General features: G+C 44.5%; 1 protein-coding gene across 1 annotated transcript in view; it reads left to right on the top strand.

The window, feature by feature from the left end:
- Positions 1-2087: 2087 nt before the first annotated feature.
- The window catches only part of LOC149342258 (uncharacterized), a 114566-nt gene continuing 98828 nt past the window's right edge, over positions 2088-17825 (top strand). Inside the window, exons 1-2 of the mRNA XM_089544580.1 lie at positions 2088-2683; positions 14255-14406. Of these exons, the coding sequence (XP_089400706.1) occupies positions 2524-2683; positions 14255-14406 (312 nt within the window). The 5' untranslated portion in view covers positions 2088-2523. The remainder of the gene's footprint in view (positions 2684-14254; positions 14407-17825) is intronic.

The raw sequence follows: 17825 nt of genomic DNA, 5'->3' as shown, positions 1-17825 counted from the left end.
GCCCGTTTCTTGAAGTGCGATAACGTCAGGTGGTGTTAGCTGCGTCTGAATGAATTGTTTGATGAGGCCTTGTTTCTTGCGATAGCCTCTGCAGTTCCATTGCCATATGTCTAAGATGTCTTGTTTGCTGTGGTTCGTGTTAGCCATGATTTAGGTTCTTGAGCTTGTGCAATTGCCCGTTCCCTGGGATGTAGGTGGATTGGCGAGTGCTGCTAACGCAGGGCGGTTGTAGGCCTTTTCCTTAATGTTCTCTGTGTGTTTTTGTTTGCGGGAGGCACTCCGTAGCTCTGCTAGTTGTCCTTGTACCTGATGCATCGTCTGTTGCATCATTTGTTGCATCATTTGTTACATCATCTGTTGTATTTCCGCTTTGAAGTTTGAGCGTTCCTCATCGCTCATCTGCAGCGAGGAGTTCGTTTCATTTGTTCTAGAAAGCGAAGGGCTCATAGCTGCCTTTTTTGCACCAACAATTGTCGAGATACCGCACTCCGTCTACCCTGCCTCTGAAACTAGCGATCACAAAGTGCGCTAAAAAATAACCATCAGACACCGTCGTCCGAGGGTTCACGAACCGGAGGGCGGGTTTGCCGGTGGAACCCTTCAGCACGCCAGAATCTTACGGGGAGGCAATGAAGGCGTTGTTGGGAGCGCGCAAGAAGTACTCGGCTCCGGCGGATATCCTCGACAGAGAGCAGGCCACCACGCTCAGACGACTACAAACAGACACCTACCCAAGCAGAGCCATGTATCACAAAATGTGGCCGAACAGATACGCGAAAGAGTGCGTGTGGTGTGGGGGCTACGCCACAACGTACCACGCCACCTGGGGCTGCGAAAAAAGCCCTTTACTACCAAAGGTAAATAGCCCTAGTCTAGAGCAGTGGGAGGCCCTCCTGGCTGACTCCGACCCGAGCACTCAGCTTATGCTGGTGACGAGGGCCAAGGCAGCGGCGGAGGCCAACGGTATCCTGGACTAGGGAAGACCGACCACTGTAGCTCCACATCTATCTATCCCCATCCCCCTACTCCCTAACTCTTCCTTTAAAAAAAAAAAATGTTTTTACTACTACTACTACAAAGTGCGCCATACTTGAAAGTAGAAAATTATAGCGTCGTGTAAAAAAAAAAAAAAGCTAATATGACAGAAGACAGATTGAATCGAAATGTCATCACTGAAAGAAGTTGGAAATTAGTCATGTCGCGAAGCGACACATGGGCCACGAGGAATGCCGCAATGGAGGACTCAAAATTAATTTAGGTCACCTGGTCTTTTTTAATGTGTGTGGAAGGCACGTATGTTTCGTTCCTCACGAAGGGAGAGAGAACCAAACCATGGAATCAATAGAAATTTGCCCTTTTCTAGAGAAACACTTTTCAACACAACGCCTTAGTTTCTGTCTCTTTTATTGCCTTACTCGCGGTTGCTGTTGTTGCCTCATTTGAAAAAACAAAACTCATCGCAATGGCTCAGCCATCATTCTATTTCATTTTTCCTGTACACCGAGCTTCCTACATGTTCGACTCTAATAGACCTCGCCTTTTATACCAGTTTTCCTCTGTCTACTTTTTTTCCGCCAGCTTCAGTATATTCAACTATTTGCTATCTCTATAAGTCAGAGCTGTTAACATTTGCAGTGCTATACACGACACGAGAAAAACGGCGATATCAGCGAGCCAGCGAATATCAAAGCGGCCAAACCATCATCCTAATATCTCGTTCACTCTCGTTTCTAACAGGGAAGGATCCTTAATATACGACAAACAGGAGCATACAAAGAGGGGGAGAAAGAGAGACCAATATAAAACGTTTAAATCGTGTAAAGTACGCGACGACCGCTGCAGTCGTCCAGCACACATGTCGCCACAACCCAAAACCGGGAAACATGCGTTGGCGGAAAACAAAAGGCCCTCCACTCTTCATGCCACGTTGGCCTAGGTGTTTCCTTTCTTCCCTCTCCGTTCACCCTTCTCCTTTTGTTTCGTTTCCCGGACACGCGCGGCGCTGTGGCCATCTCCTCTAAAAGGGCGTTCCGTTTGGCCGCCGGGCCCACTCTGTGACTCATTCGGCTTCGCTTGCGTTTATTACGGGCCACGATCGAAAGACGTGTAGCGGTATACTCGCTCGCGCGCGCGGGACAACGCCGCTTCTGGCACAGTCTCGACCGGCTGGCAACCCCGTCGCTTCACCGCACTTTGGAACGCGCGCGCGCGCGCTCTCGCTCGCTCGCTGCCCGTGGTCGCTCGAAAAAGGCGCTGCGCACGGCAACGCGACATTACACCGGGCTACAAAGCCCACTTGCGTCGAAGTTGTTTCCAGTATGAAGCAGGCGGCGGCTATGCGTCCGGCCCGACAACCATCACCGAAAGGCGACGGCTACGCTCAACCCTACAGAGATGCGTAGACCTCGAAAGAGTCAAGGGTGCTGGCACGTCGCTGTTCACTTCACTACACTCTTTCATTGAAGAGGAGGGAGCTGGCGTGATTGTGGCGTGTGAACGATCCGAATTGATTTCGATGACGAGATGCGACGCAGCTGGCAGCACTATTACTGGCTGCCACCGGACGGTGGTACTTCGCCTTACCCCTGGACGAGGCGGATAACACCGTCTCCTCGCTACTTCGACGCCGACAACCGTGGTGGCGATTTCGAAACTCAGCCGGATTACTCCCGCTATCGTCAAGGTAAGAGAGCGATGGAGAGGGCTGGAGAGGGCTCTGTCGTCGATATTCCTCCATTGTCCGTAGCGCCGCCTTTGCACATTTTATTTATTTCTTCCTTGCTCCTAGTAACCGCCGGTGGAAGCGAGAATGAATCGGCCGAACTTCTCAAGTTAGGATGCCCTTTGTGTGCGGCGTTCGAATTGAAAGACGTATGGTGTTCAAAGAGTCCCCGAAGCAAGCTCATTTGTCACAGATATATTCTAAGCCGACGTCCGCAGTTGTGAAACTCGGGTTCACTTGAATGATTCTGGGCGAGTCTCTTTCTCCCGGCTTGTCATATTAGGCTAGTTCGCATTTTACAGCACTTGATAAGTTCGACTCTTATCAAAAAGATAAATTCACACAAAGGAGCTCAATTTTTTATGCGCTCTGTGCCACAATGCCTACGGAGCTTAGTTTGGAAACTTGTTCAATATATCTTCTATTCGAAAAAAAAAAACGAAATCGAGAAAGAAGGCGCAAAAAAATTATTCCTTAAAGGTTTGAAGCTTTGAATGAGAGCATGTCGCCTTTCACTCTGTCAGTGTCGTAGCAAACATCAGGTGCCTTTTAGAGAATTCGGGGCGTTACCAAATACCTGTGGGCTTGCCGTAGACATCGGCTGATTTTAATAAGTCTAAGCTGCCGTACATTATTAAACATGCTTCCTGGCGCGTCCGTGTCCATGGTCGATACCGCGTACCGGCCATATTTGTTGGCGTTACTTCCCTGCTGCAGCATCGACCAGCTGGCCAGGAAGTAGGAACAATAGGTTTCTTTCGCGCGCGCAGCCGAACTGGAAGCCGTGCCTTCTCACTTTTCAGTGAAAAAATATAGTTCCATGTTTCCCGCAGTAAGTTATTAAGGGAGGGGGGGGGGGGGGGGGGGGGGGCATTTTGATAACATCATTTCTTCCATCATATTAAGTTCTAAGCCGACCATTTTCAAGCGGTATACTTTTAGTAGCCTGAATGTTTTTCTATGAACTCTTGCAATGAGATCTGCCACTAATACAGCTATAAAAAAAGGAGAAGAAAGAAGGATACCGAATCAGTGGTTAAGATGTGCGGACATTGAAATTCAATGAACCTTCCGTAAACCTAAGTCAGCGCTCTAGCCTCAGCCTGGCTTAAGCGACTCGACTCTGCAGTAATGTTGGCTCACCCTTAAGTGTGAAAAATGTCTTTATAGGATTTTTTTGCGACACACGGCTTACATGGTCTCTTGAAATCCTTGTCATCCTCGTATGAAGCAGCCGGCAAGGTATATTATTTTATCGTATATCTGACTATAATAAGTTATTACTATTATTATTATATTAATTAATGTAATATGCGCTTTTTCTTTATGCGAGATTGCCTTACCCTCCACGATCTCCCATAATTTAGTTCATGAACCAGTTACACTCGCACATATGTCGAAGTTATATTGTTGATTAAATTTATCGATTACTGTATAAGTAATTTTACACTGTACTGCTTCATTGTTGTTGCTTAGCTGCCCAGAACCTTAATGCAAGCACTGGCAATTAAGAATATCGCTTTTAGTGTTCAGATCACTGACTGCTTTGCCAAATATATGCCAACTTCCAGAACAATTCTCAATTTCTTTTCGGTTAATTAAAAGCTGCCTTCTTTTTTTGTAGACCTCTGCAATGAGGCTTGAAGTACATGACAAGCGAACTACAGAATCCGTTCGTGCAACTACGCTTTATTCAATTAAAGCTTTTTCGTAAAAAAGTAAATAGAACCAACCCCGCATCTTAGCAAACCGTTCCCACCTCCGGCAGTCTGAAATTCGGGGCCCGGGGATGTTGGCGCACAAATGAAATATAGAAAATTTCACACATAGCTACCGTCATCATCTTCATTATAATACATGCACCATCATCATTATCTTCAACATTATGATCACCTATAACCTCTCCCACAGTAACCATTATCTTCATACCCAACAAACCTGGACGAAAACATTTTTGAACAGGAAAGATTTTATGAGCGCAATTTTTTCATATATTGTAAGATTTCATTATAACAGTCAATATACCAGCAGATCTTCTGTCGGCACGCTTGCATCTTTTCGCTGTTAATGTTTCTCTATAATAAAAAAAAAAATTGCCCATTGGTTTCCTATTGCCGTATTAACTGCTCTATGCGAGCGATGGAAACTCTAGAAAGATTTTATGCTGATCGGAAGAGTGGACCATTACATTCAATATTTCTATTCCAGTACCTTACTGTTTTCCAATATTGAAATTTTTGCCCAAGTATGTTGGATATGTATCATCATGACTACCACCGCCAACATTCCGAGTTCATGTTCACAGTGCTTCTCCAATAAAGAATTCCAGACTGCTAATACTTCATTCCTGTTGCTACCATGTCCAAACCTAAGGTACCTGCTACCCAAGTTTCGATTTTCGCTCGAACGGTTGTCCTAAAACGCATTTTTTTCTGCAGATCAAGCCGTCAGTTTGTCTTCAGACAACCTGAAAGCTGAACGTATCTCACCAAGCATTTGCTTCAAATTCATGTCCAACTGTCATCAGATGACATTAGATGAGAAATGGTTGTCCCTAAACCCAATTCTTTTTCTTGCCTGGGAATTACTGCCGGAAAGATGAACCTTTACCACCATCGTAACACTGTTAAAGGGTTCACGCGGGTTGTAAGGAGGGAAAGGCCGAAAAAGGAAAAATCAAATTTTGCAAGGGCTCAATGAAATTCCAATTCTCTTTTTCGGCATTGCAGTTTCTTCGGTCGCTCTTCAAATACATAAATATTAGACACAAATTATATTACGATGCCCCGAGCCTCAACCTAATTTCAGTTTTTCGTAACCTTAAACGAGTTACAAGCCTTCGCGCAAATCGAAAGGAGAAAGAGGCGAAGGCAAAAATGAAGAAAAGAAAGGACACTGGCGAGCCAACTTCATTTCTGAGAGCTAACGATGATTAATCGGCGGCCCGCACGTTCCCACTCGAACGCGGCACAAGCGCTAAAGACGGAGTCTGAACACGCGCCGTTACGCGAGACATCCGGGCATTGCGGAGCGAAAAGCATTTGGCCAATATCCTTCCTCTCCTTCGCATTCCATGATTGGCGTGAGCCCGCACGGCGCCGCTGTTACTCTTGCTTCCGTCTTATTTGCGCGGGTTCCTTTCCCGGACTACCAGCACCACGCACGGTAATTCGTTCCATCAATAAGAGTTTGTGCGCTGCTCGCCATTTGAACGGCAGAGAAAAAAACGCTATGATTAATTAGCTCCAGCCGAAACCCGTAATTCTCCGCTCCCAGCTTAAGTAGCGTGCTTGAATGGGAACCCAGCAAGAATGAGAGAGGGGATGCGTGAGAGAGAGCAAAAGATACCTCGCGCTGGTCGCTCAATCCCCGCTCTGCGAACAGTGAACTCTTCTCTCGAGAGTAGTGTGCATGAGTACGCGCCTGGAAAAGAGCTCTTAAGCCGTAGGGTCTGCCTTTCGAAAGTATAGTCGGCAACTTAGGGTGCCTTAACTTATCAAGGCCATCTAGAGTTAGGATGAGGCTCGTGCTCATTATTTTCCTCGTCCTCGTCATTTTGTGTTTTTGGCGTGCCTTAAATGCCCCCCCCCCCCCCCCCCCCCCCCCCCCAACAAGGCTAAAACCCTACTCTGTGGCCTGGAGACTTTGGACGAATCCGACACACATCTTCAATGCTGCTTTACACAATGTTATATTGTAATGTCTCATTGTAATGTTGCACTTAACAGTGATGTATTGCACGCATTTTCATATAAATGTTACGGGAAGAAGCATTTGATGTAATGTGGACAATCCGCTGGAGAAAAGGTCTAGTGAAGCCTCTCCTTTTATTAGACACGTATTTTTGCGCCACCACATTTATACATTCTCGCCATGCAGTGGTAAACCGAAACGCGAAATTGACAGCTTCCCGCATTTACATACCATGGTCGAACCGCGTTGTATCAAACTCGAATTGAGGGCGACGCCGCTTTCATCCCGTCGGAAGATTTAGAAAACAGCGCGGTTTGCAGCAACGAACGTTACCGCATTACCTTAACGATATGGACTCATCAGGAAAGCAGTGCTGGAGATTCAGGTTGGGTGATCACCTGCTAACATGCGGCCAGTGTTCTGTTTGTGAATTATACGCTTACTGCAGCGCTATATAGTTGGACGAGGAATGTTCTTTCGGGTAAGCGACGTTGATATCGGGGCCGTAGTATACGTTATAACAGAAAACTGTCGCTTTCAACTCTTTCCTGAAAGAAATGCTGCACAAATAAGTCTGAGTCCTTCTCTTACAGCTCGTAGCGCCACCAGAGGCACAAGCGCATCGAAGAACAAACGGGACATAAAAGCAGAACATATGTCTGCCGTGATAGCTGATGTGTCCGTCAGCTGTCTCCTGTTCACTAGCGGGTGAGATAAGACTGATGGCTTTTGTATCTAATCGCTCATGCAAACACCAGAATCTTGCATGTTATGAAAAAAAGAACCAGTTTTTTAAGGTTTAAAATCACAACCATCATCACTAATTGCCAAGTTACGTCTATTGAAGGGCAAATGCTTCTCTTTTTGACCTCCAGAGAACCTTATCATGGGGCCGCCGCAGTGGTAAGTGTTTATTATGCTCGGCTTCTGACCCGAAATACGGAGCTTCCATCCCGGCCACGGCAGTTACATTTCGGTGGAGGCGAAATGCTAGAGGCGCATGTACCGTGCGATGTCAGTGCACGTTCGAGAACCCCAGGTGGTCGAAATTTCCGGAGCCCTCCACTTCGGCGTCCCTCATAGCCTGAGCCACATAATCCGCATGAACCGTTTACCCTGACCTTATCCTGCGCCAGCCAACTTCTTAATCTCATCTGTTCACGTGACTTCCCTTTCTGCTACGGTTATCGTATCGTGGAATCCACTTCGTTATCTTGAAGGACCCTCTGTTATCTGCTTTCAGCATTGGATTTCCCTGTATATTCCCTCTTCTAGATTTCAGCTAAGGTATCCTTAACTTGGTTCTGTTCAACAAGCAACTGCTCTCTTCAAGTCTCTTAATTTTGCTCCTATCACTGTCACTATCATAGTTAGCCACGTGCTTCTGAACACACCGTTTTGAACGTTTCACTTTTTTCGCTGAACGGCTGTGTACATTACCTTCACATTTTTAAGTGTTTGCTCTTCACGATGAGCTGTGATCTTAAAATTGCTCCCCACAGCTCCTGACTGTCGACGTGATTCAGGCTGGCGACGCTCTTTTTAACTTCTCGCAGAGCAATTTATAACCAGAGCGCATGGCGCGACATATAACGACCGGCTGCTTTTTTTTTTTTTTTGCCGCCAGAAAGCAGGCGCGTCGTCATGGAAACGAGCTGACCTCCCGCTCCGTCAAAGTCTGGTTAACGCGGAAAACGTCGGAGCGAAAAAATAAGTAATGAAGACGTTAATAAAAGACGGGCGGTCTTATGCCGCGCTCACCCATTAACTTCTTTAATGATTTCCGACCTTCAGAGAATGGAACCAAGGACTTCGAAGTTTTCTCGCCTGAAACTAGAAGCGTCAGAAGCAAATTTAGATTGTGTTTATAAGAAATATTTGTTAATTATGAGTCGTGCATTTAGATGAGCGCTAAGGCTTAGTTCCGCAGGCAGCATTTCTTTTTTACCCCACGGGCTTCGAAGACCCTTTAATTAGGCATTTCCTTCTTCGATAGCCCTCAGTGAATATTACTTTAGATGGTCTTCTATTTGTTCGTTTTCTTCTCTTCCTAAATGTTTTCCTTTTTTCTTTCAAATTTGTAACTTATTGTAAATGTAGAATTGAAATTAAATTATTCGCGACAAAGAATGCTATGCCTTAATCCACTACTGGTTCCATAAGCCATTTAGAAGATATACCGCTCTCGGTTTCTGACCCCATTCTTTTATTCAATAATTCCCGAGCGTTGCGATACGCCACAGCCTCGGTTAAAATTTTCATCGCAAGCTTCAGAGAGAGACAGTCCAACGAAAACATGGCGCTATGCATACATTGCTGCCCAAACACGAGACCCGTAATTTCCGTTCTCATTTCTCTTTAACGGCGTATGCGCCGCATGAAATCGTTGCCCCGCTTAATTTTCAACAAACGCTATCTTCCCTGGTACCAGCATCCTTGAGTTGCTCACTTTATCTTCTGTCTTCTCTCTCTCTCTCTCTCTCTCTCTCAAACGCTCCTAAATTTGCGCAACATCGTAATTTCGAGTTCTGACCCCTTATTCGCAACTCCGTGCCCGACTGTGTAAAATAAATACAACAAAATGTGCAACACGAGTAAGCCCGTCTTGCGCCAGTTCTGCCCAGTCGCGGCGAGGCGGCGAGCTTCTTTTAAGGGGGAATGTAATTTATGCCGGCAGCGGAGCCGAGGGGGAACAAAATGCAAAGATAACGGAAGAAGCATAAGAACGAAATTCCCGTCATGAGCAGGCGCGTCACGTGGCACTATTTCGTTCGGTTCATTACTGTATTTTTGTGCAGTGCGGCTGAAACCGAAAGCTTTCGCGCCTGATACACGCATGGAGTAAGTGAAAAGCGAGCAGGCTGGCGCCGCGCGACGGGTGTCTGCGAGTCGTTTGCGTCTTTACACCTCCTGTCTCGAATAATTGAAACGGGTCCCCTTTGCTTAACTGCTGGAGTGTCCAATTTTCGCGGGTCGTTATGAAAGCAGGACGCACGATTATGACGAGCAAGAAACCGTGCTGACACGTGCACCAGGGTTGCGAAATGCGTTTCCAAAACTACAGCTCGTGTCATGTGACACACCTGCCCTTAAACGTTTCTCCTTAGGCCTCAGTGTGCGCTCGTAATTTTGTCGGCTCAAATTACGACGCGAGACTAATGTATTTTTTGTATTTTGTCTTGCTTTAAGTTCAGTGCTGTTGACTTTTTGTTTTAAACACAGTGCAGTTGAGAAATGACGACTCTGTTCATTTAAAGGTGGTACCGTAAGTATTAGCACTGAAAAAAAAAATCATGTGAAATGTATTAAGCCAGTGGAGCAACCTCTGTAGGGAAGGTCTTGCCGACTTCCAGAGCATTAACTTTTCTCCGCCCTTAATAGAATCAAGTAAAGCTTAAAGGTGCACTGAAGAGGAATCTGAACTCGTCTTTTTGCCGCGGGAACTCGATCGACACGTTCCGAGAATTCTTAAAACTTCGATTTATTGCCCTGTGTGGCTGATTTTCCTAATTAAATCGAATTAACGTCCGGCTACCGCCTTTCTTTTTCAATTCTCCCTCGTACGGTGGGCGGAGTCGACCAACACGTGGAGTGCCTTGCAGCCACCTCCGTGGAGGCTTTGCTTTCGCTTTATTTTGTTTTTTAGGTTTCCGTGAACAAATAGTTTCATTCGCAGATATAGCCGCAAAATAAGCCCGCAGAAATAAAAATACGCGCGGACTATTTGCTTCTACGGACTACTACGTATTACTCCGCCGATGGCAGAGCGGCAAGCCGCCGCGGGACTGGCTGAAAGGCACTCCACGCGTTGGTCGACTCCGCCCACCGTACGAGGGAGAATTAAAAAAAAAAAAAAGGCGGGAGCCGGAAGTTAATTCGATTTAATTAGGAAAATCAGCCACACAGGGCAATAAATCGAAGTTTCTAAGAATGCTGGGAACGTGCAGATTGAGTTCCCACGGCAAAAAGACGAGTTCAGATTCCTCTTCAGTGCACCTTTAAGTTTCTAGAAAAGCTTCTAGTTTCTAGAGGAGAAAAATTCCCAAAGCGCGCATCGTAGGCTCTTGTTTATCAACTTATGCTAAACCTCGTGGGATTAAAGGAGTAAAAATGTGATCAGACTCTATCGGTACTATGTTTGAAGGCATATGAACAAATTTAACCCTTTCAGCCCTGAATTTTTTTTGCTAGTTCGGGAATTTTTCTAAAGCGTTATTTTGCTTCACTGCCACCCAAGGAATACACTAAAGCAAAAAATTTCTCTAGGACTCCCTTGGTTTTAAAGATGGCGTCGTGTCCTATATATAGGACACCAGGGCTTAGTGGTTGCAAGAACAAAAAAAAAAAGCAAAGTTTGACGTTACTCTTTACTTCAAGATTTTCACAAAAATTCAAATATTGAGAACAAACAGGCTGGTTGCCTTGAGGTGCCGCTAATACTGGACGTTGATTAATCCGTGTGACAAGTTTTGAAACAGCTGGAATGAGTTCAGTGGATGAACCTTGATAAACGATGAAGTCGCAGAAAATCCCCAAGGCGCCGCACAGCATGAAAACTTACACTCCCCACGTATTTGGTTTCCCTTTTATTTATTGATTTATGTCTCGCTGTCCTTTGAACGGAATGATTTGCTCATCGCTGCAAAGATGCTCCTCGAAAAAGAGGTTTTGGCACCTTTCACGAAATGTGTCCAAATCTGTCCTGACCTTCCAGAAAGGATCATCGCTGGTGTGGTCTTGTTACAAAGCTTGTACGCGCATTGCGTGTGTCGTGCTCCCATGGAACACAAACGGACGCTCGGGATAGAAAGAGCGTTTATTCATACCGATCAGCCAGCTTACATAGCGTGACCGGGCGAGGGTAAGGGGAGGAAGGGACGAGGGAAAGCGTGAGGAGCATGCGCTTGGCGTTCGCCGTAATGAGGCGTAGCGTTCGCCGTAGTGAAGGCATAGCGTTCGCCGTAGTAAAGGCAGAGCGTTCACAACAGGTCTCCGTTCACGTGTACAATGTGCGAGCAGATTCTAGCCGTGGCTAGCGAAAGACACCCATCGCTAAATGCTGTGAAATCAGCTTTCTGATGTCTTCTTCGTCATCTCAACGGATTTTCCTTCTTGATAAATAGAATACATGTTTGTTTCCTCGGCAAGAACAGCAAAAAACACTCTTCGGCACGTACCGAGAAAAATACGCATAAGGGGTCGGTAGACCATCAAGATCATTCTCATTCTCGTCACCAGATTATTGAGGGTGGTACATGGCTGCTAGCTTATTGAAAGCTCTCCTGCACCACGACCTGTCTTCCGGTGTTGCTTTGTAAACTTCATCACCGGTGGAGGCAGCCGAGAGCTCAAATCCACGTCCTCCTCAGCGTCTTCAACATCCGACACGTAACCATCCTTCAGTGTAGCAAACATGGCATCTGGATCCTCGAGACGCAAATGTCTTAATTAAAGCCGCTTTGCCGTTGAGTAAGGTCACAGTTTTTGCCTCTGCAATAAAACAAAAACAAAAATTAGGCACTACCAAACAAAATTTCCCGCACTTGCATGCAACACGCGCCGGTGGTTTATAACCGCTGAAGCCTGGTGTCCTATATATAGGACACACATATTGCGGCGTGCTGTGACAAATGTACTAACCGCACAGAAAACGTTCTGCAACTGTTAAAGCCTTTACTGTCTTTTAAACAACCTGCAAAATTTTAATCGGGAACACGCTCTTAGGTGTGGAGTAAAAAAATGGCAAAATGGCACTTACCATTGCAGCCGCCGTTCACATCTTCCGCCATTTTGTTTGTTTACTCTCGGCGCTACGATGAGGAAGACGAAGGAGAAAGTGATGTCTGTGCTTATAGGGATGCCTTGGGAGTTGGCTCAGTTCTTGTTTCAGATTATTGGGCATTTTAATCATGACTTATAGCCGTTTTGCTTCGTGTCCTTTTTATAGGACACCAGGGCCGAAAGGGTTAAGATTTCCTTTTTTTTTTTTTTGCTGCAAAACACAAAGGCGCTAGCGCTAAGACACACTCGATTTCATGTTCTGTCTTAAGCTGCCAGCTATCTTGTTCATATTTGCCGTCAGCTTTAAGCCATCTTGATAGTAATAATTAAAAGAAGATTTTGTTGCATGATTCGCCACTTTATGTGACATCAGAAATCAGGATACATGACTGAATACCGTAAAAATATGAACAATAGGCATCTTTCAGTAGGTTTATTTGCTTACAATGCAAGCAACATTTTTTATCTCTCGCCCACTGCAAGGACTCTTGATACCAATAATTTATCGAGAGTAGTCTCGATGAGAAACCAGTGCAAACTTCAAGATTTCCACACGCAAGGCACCAAGAGGCTTTGCCTTAACTTTATCGTCGAAACGATAATTGATGAGTTGTGATTGTTGGCAATATTTGGAAATTTGTAATTATTAACGCGCTATTAGGGGCATGCAAATATTCGGAAAGTTGGAATGGAAAGTCTAATATACTCTTATTTTATTATTCGAATGAATCAAATAAACGTGTGTTAAATATCGTTCAAAACTAATTGAATATTTCTTAACTTTTCCAATGAATTTGGAATAATTGGCACGAAGTTCGAATAAGGCCACACTGACGGCGTGTACCATCCTGCCGCGATCAGTGTGCGCGGGATAAAGGATTAAGCACAGTGACGTCGTCCATTCGTGTGTCGACGTTCATAATGATCATACATGACCTCCAAGATTGGACGCCACAGCAGGGCTCAGGCATGTTCGGCAAGCCCTGTCTTCATACCCGAATCTCCCATGGATCATGCATAACCGTCATATGTCGCATCTCGCTCTAGCTTATTATCTTTTGTCATCAATCACAAAACATGATTTTTCTATGCGTATAACTTGGAGATCATTGATTTAATGTACTCACTTTATCTTGCGATCCCTTGGTGGATATTAGTTTTGCTCCTTTAAACAGCTATAGCTTAACTCCATAAGTTATAGATCGGATCGCGGCGTCTTCGCCGGCGCTTCAATGCTTCGCATGATTGCTCGTATTGTACGAACATTCTGAGAAGTAGCCAATATTATGCAAATATTCGATTCGTATTCGATTCGGTTGTGCCATAAATTTATTCGTATTCGATTTCGGTTTTTAGCTGCACCATTCATATTCGATTCCCTCTGGAAAAAGTGGTGTGCGTACAGCCCTACGCACTACTGAGCGCAAAGGTGCACCGGAAGTATGTAACACCTCGTATTTAAATATTTTGGAAAAATTTATATCTTCTTTTACCTTAAACGTTCTCCGAATTCTCAGAAAAAAAGACTTTCTTTTTCCTCCTTTCATCTTCATAGAATTGAGCACTAAAACTCAATCAGAGCAGCTAAATCACGTAAAAATGTCGTCAGCCTCGTTGGTCGGATTCAGGGTTCCAAGATATACTATGAAGGTTTTTCTGTTACTGAGTTCGTTACTAAGTGAGTTCATTTACGACAAAGGCGTTTTTTGTTCCAGGAAAGAGAGAATGAGAACAGTTTCTAAAGCAACTATACATATTCTACCGAGGAAAAAATGTTATGCAACGCGATCGCACTTACTAATTTATTTTGGCGCTATTTTATTTTTAGTGGTTTAAATAATGCAGTATTTCTTCTAAAAATGCAAAACGAACGTGGATGCTTTGATATACTAAATTATATGCCTTCTTTAGCTTGTATACTAATAAGTCTTTCTAGAAATGAAGAATACAAAGACACAGAAGAAGCACTTCATTAGTAAAGGCGTTATGTGTACGGTCGTTTCCCTGTAGTTCTTGACCTCCGTGTGGTTGCCGAAATTAAATTATTTAATATTTCAGGCGTTCTCCAACGATGGCCGTGGTGGGAACCAGTGTGGGCGCGGCTTCCACCGACAAGTCAGCGTCGGATGAAGGACGTCACGCCACCGGAAGTAATGACGGACCCCTTGGGGGCACTCTGGGAGTCCGCTGGCTACCCCTATTGTGAAGAGGTAAGCCAGGTCAGAGGTAGTGGGCTACCTACCTGCGCCCTGTAGCTTGAAAAAACTGCGTTGCATTTTTTACGTTTAACACACCGAGTAAATAAATGATTCATACATTCGTTCATGCTGCGTGTTTTAATTACTAAGTCACATTTAGAGGAGAAAAACTATATTTTCAGTGCATTCAATATGCACATTATATATTTTGACGTAGCCAGAGTACAACTCGTACTCATAGTTTTAATGTTTCAAACACCAATAAGCGTGAAATTGTTACTGATAGCTTTTCCCACCAATATGATTATTTACCCAAAAGGGCACCTTCCAACTACTCTAGTAGTTTTCAGCATAGACTTGAAATATCGATGCATCTCAGTTATATGGGTAAGCTGAATCTCGTACCTACTTCGCGAGTACTCAAAATAACGAAAAAGTAATGGCGTTGGGGCTCTACTGTTTACAATTCAGCAGTCTAGTACTCGACCTTAGAAGTCCGCTAAAGTAGTTTAGCCCCGAGTAGAAGTTTGAGAGCGAGTAGACACACTTAGAGTGAATTTTTCACTTGATCTTCGCGCCCCGCCTAATGCGTTTTCCTGGTAAGACACGCGGTGAGTGAGATAAGTGTAGGAGCATGGAGGAAGAGCAAATGAAAAATAAAAGTGACTCCTTGCGAGAACGTGGTAGGCGGCGTTGTTGATGGAAGCTTAATGCAGCGAACATCTTGGAATGAAGCGGGAGAGTCTGGCTACGAATATCGGCCTCACCAGGAACTCTAGGCTTCTCACGATGCTCTAAAAACGCACGCACATGTTTGTGCCCGAGCCAGCGTAAAATATATAGAGACTTCGTCGCTGCATAATGCGTTCGACGCTGTCGCGGCGAATTTCTTTAAACCAAAGTGGCGATCACTCGGGCGGTGCTATCGCACTTATGGCTGTAGTTTCTGAAGGCTTGGACTTTTTTCTTCGTTTTTACTTCCTGTGGTTCATGTGTTCTTTTCGCTGGGCTGGAAGCGGGAGCACTTCACACGAGTTGTTTTGCATCAACTGCGCCCTCTGGCGCAGTTTTGAACCTTTAAGCTAGCATGGACAAACAAAAAGAAGAGAAAAGAGTAAAAGGGCTCCTTTAACTGATTTGAGGGCTTGTGACAGAAATTTTTGAAACTTTTTATTGCTTTATTGCGTCCCGCTGGCTTCAGGCACCAAGCATTGGCACATTTTTGGGACGAGCGTTTCGAAACACGCTTGGTGCGATACGCCAGCCAGGAAGATAGCTCTGCGAGATAGGTTTTTAATACTGGCTGTCAGCGGTGACGTTTGACAGCAAATACTTCCAACCACTAGCAGTATAAAAAGGTTGAGACAGCTCGGAGTAAATTCAAAATACAAGAAATGCCCAATGGTATGCTGAGGTAATAAGGATATTTGAAGACACGTCAGTGGTTCTATTCCCAGTGTTTTCATTTTAATGCCTTACCCATAAGCATGGGGTAACATGGTCATAGAAGATAGAACGGCTCTTACATAAATTCGCGTTGTAAAAGAAAGAAGATGTTTACAGGCTCCCCAGGTGAGCGCATTTATTTATTTATTTAATTAACTAACTAATCAATTAATTAATTAGATAATAATAACGTTTTTCTTCGTGACAGGAATTCACCTAGAGTACGGTCGGTTGCCTTTTATGGGTGCAATAGAAGCGACAAAAATCTGTCGCTTTTACACACCTGCGCCGCTTCGGAGGGTAACAAAGCTACTGAATGCAATGCCTAAAATTCATGCGAAAACACAGCTTTTACGAGTACCAGTGGCCCACATGCCCTTAAGCATTTAGCAATAATCTGACATTGGCTCTTCGCATCTTGAAATCAACTGTACTCGTGTAACTCCGATGTTGAATACAATCTTAAAGCTTAATAATTTTCATGGTTACACTGAAATTTTTAAATGTTCTTCATTGGGGCACGATCTAATCTTGTTAATTATAATTTTCGCGTCTTGTTAATGTTCTGAGGAGGCGAAAAAGAATGGCCATTTTCTGAGTGATTTTTTTCTTCTCTAGGTGGATGTTAACACTAGGTGCAAATTTCGCTCTAGTGTTATTCTGAGAGTTTACGAATAGAGTTGTCCCCCTAGAAAGAAGTTTATTTTAGCAGCTGGCGTACTGTATAAGACGTTAATACGGCAGATAAATTGTGCGTGGTGCTTGAGAATTGAAGAGCGCATTGAAATGCTCTTGATGTAAACAGACCTTGAGCAACCAATATGACGGAACATTTGCAGCAATATTACAGACAACTCCATCCTCAAAACCATCAATCTAATATCGGTCGAATTCATCTCACAACTGGGGTAGCGTGTTATTATACACATCTTTATCTGCCATGAAGGCTTCTTTCGAGATTCCTCTTTCCTGCGTACGATGAAAAGGGGGATAACTAGGAACCATTACGTACAGTCACCAGCAAATTTTGTGGAATGCTAAGGCTAAGAGTGAAACAGAATGAGGGATAAAGAAAAAGCACACAAAGACACATCGCTGTAATTTCCGTCGTCCTGTGTTTTGTCGCGCTGTTAGAGTCAGTGTGAGCGTTTATCAGCTGGCCCAGCTTTTTAAGTGATGCGTGTGCTTTGGAACAAATTTTTGGCAGCGCTGCCTCACGAATCAGTAGCCTGATATTGATACCGTCCAATTGGACATGTACATTCCCCCATAACTGCAGGTAGTTTAGGCGACTGACTGGCGTTGAGAAAAAAAAAAAAACTGGGGGAATGCACCCTGCATCCGGTCAACTTTTCCTCCAAACTGTACCATTTTGCTCCTGTAAAGCGTGCGTCACCACCTACTAATCGTAAGTGTGGCGAAGCACTTGTCAGTGAAGCACTTGTCAGAAGCACGCTCGCCATATCACTTTTTGCCGCATGTCGCGCCCTTGAGTCGGCTCGGAAAAGAAAATCGTGATAGGGTACTCCACCCTCTTTAAGCGTTGTAAAAAAGTGGGACACACTTTTTTTGTGGTAGTAGTGCATTTAGGGGTTTTTGATGGAAATAAGGCATCTAAAGAGTGCCGTTGAGGAGGAGAAACAGGTATGCAATTTATAGATAGCCAGCACCGTCCAGCTGAACACATAACGTTTTGCGCATGCGCAGTTTCTAAGTATCAGTTAGCTGCTACGGTTGCTCTAAAGCAATGTAGTATGAATTTCGAATTCATTCTCAGAAAGGGGGCCCTTGAAATAAAAAAAGAAATGTGTAATAAAACATTTGCTTATTAGGGAAGAAGATAAATTCTTAATATATCGTCACTCTTTGAACGGTGAGGTGCTTGTATTACCTACCGTCAATTAGGCCCTCGTGCACGCACATATGAAATTCACTCCTCCAATTTTTTGCACCCTATGTCTTCAGAATGAGTGAGTCACGACAAG

The sequence above is a fragment of the Amblyomma mixtum genome, chromosome 5, assembly GCF_055824585.1.
Source record: "Amblyomma mixtum isolate Tamu chromosome 5, ASM5582458v1, whole genome shotgun sequence".
Taxonomy (NCBI): domain Eukaryota; kingdom Metazoa; phylum Arthropoda; class Arachnida; order Ixodida; family Ixodidae; genus Amblyomma; species Amblyomma mixtum.
This window is presented reverse-complemented; position numbering and strand designations above follow the sequence as displayed.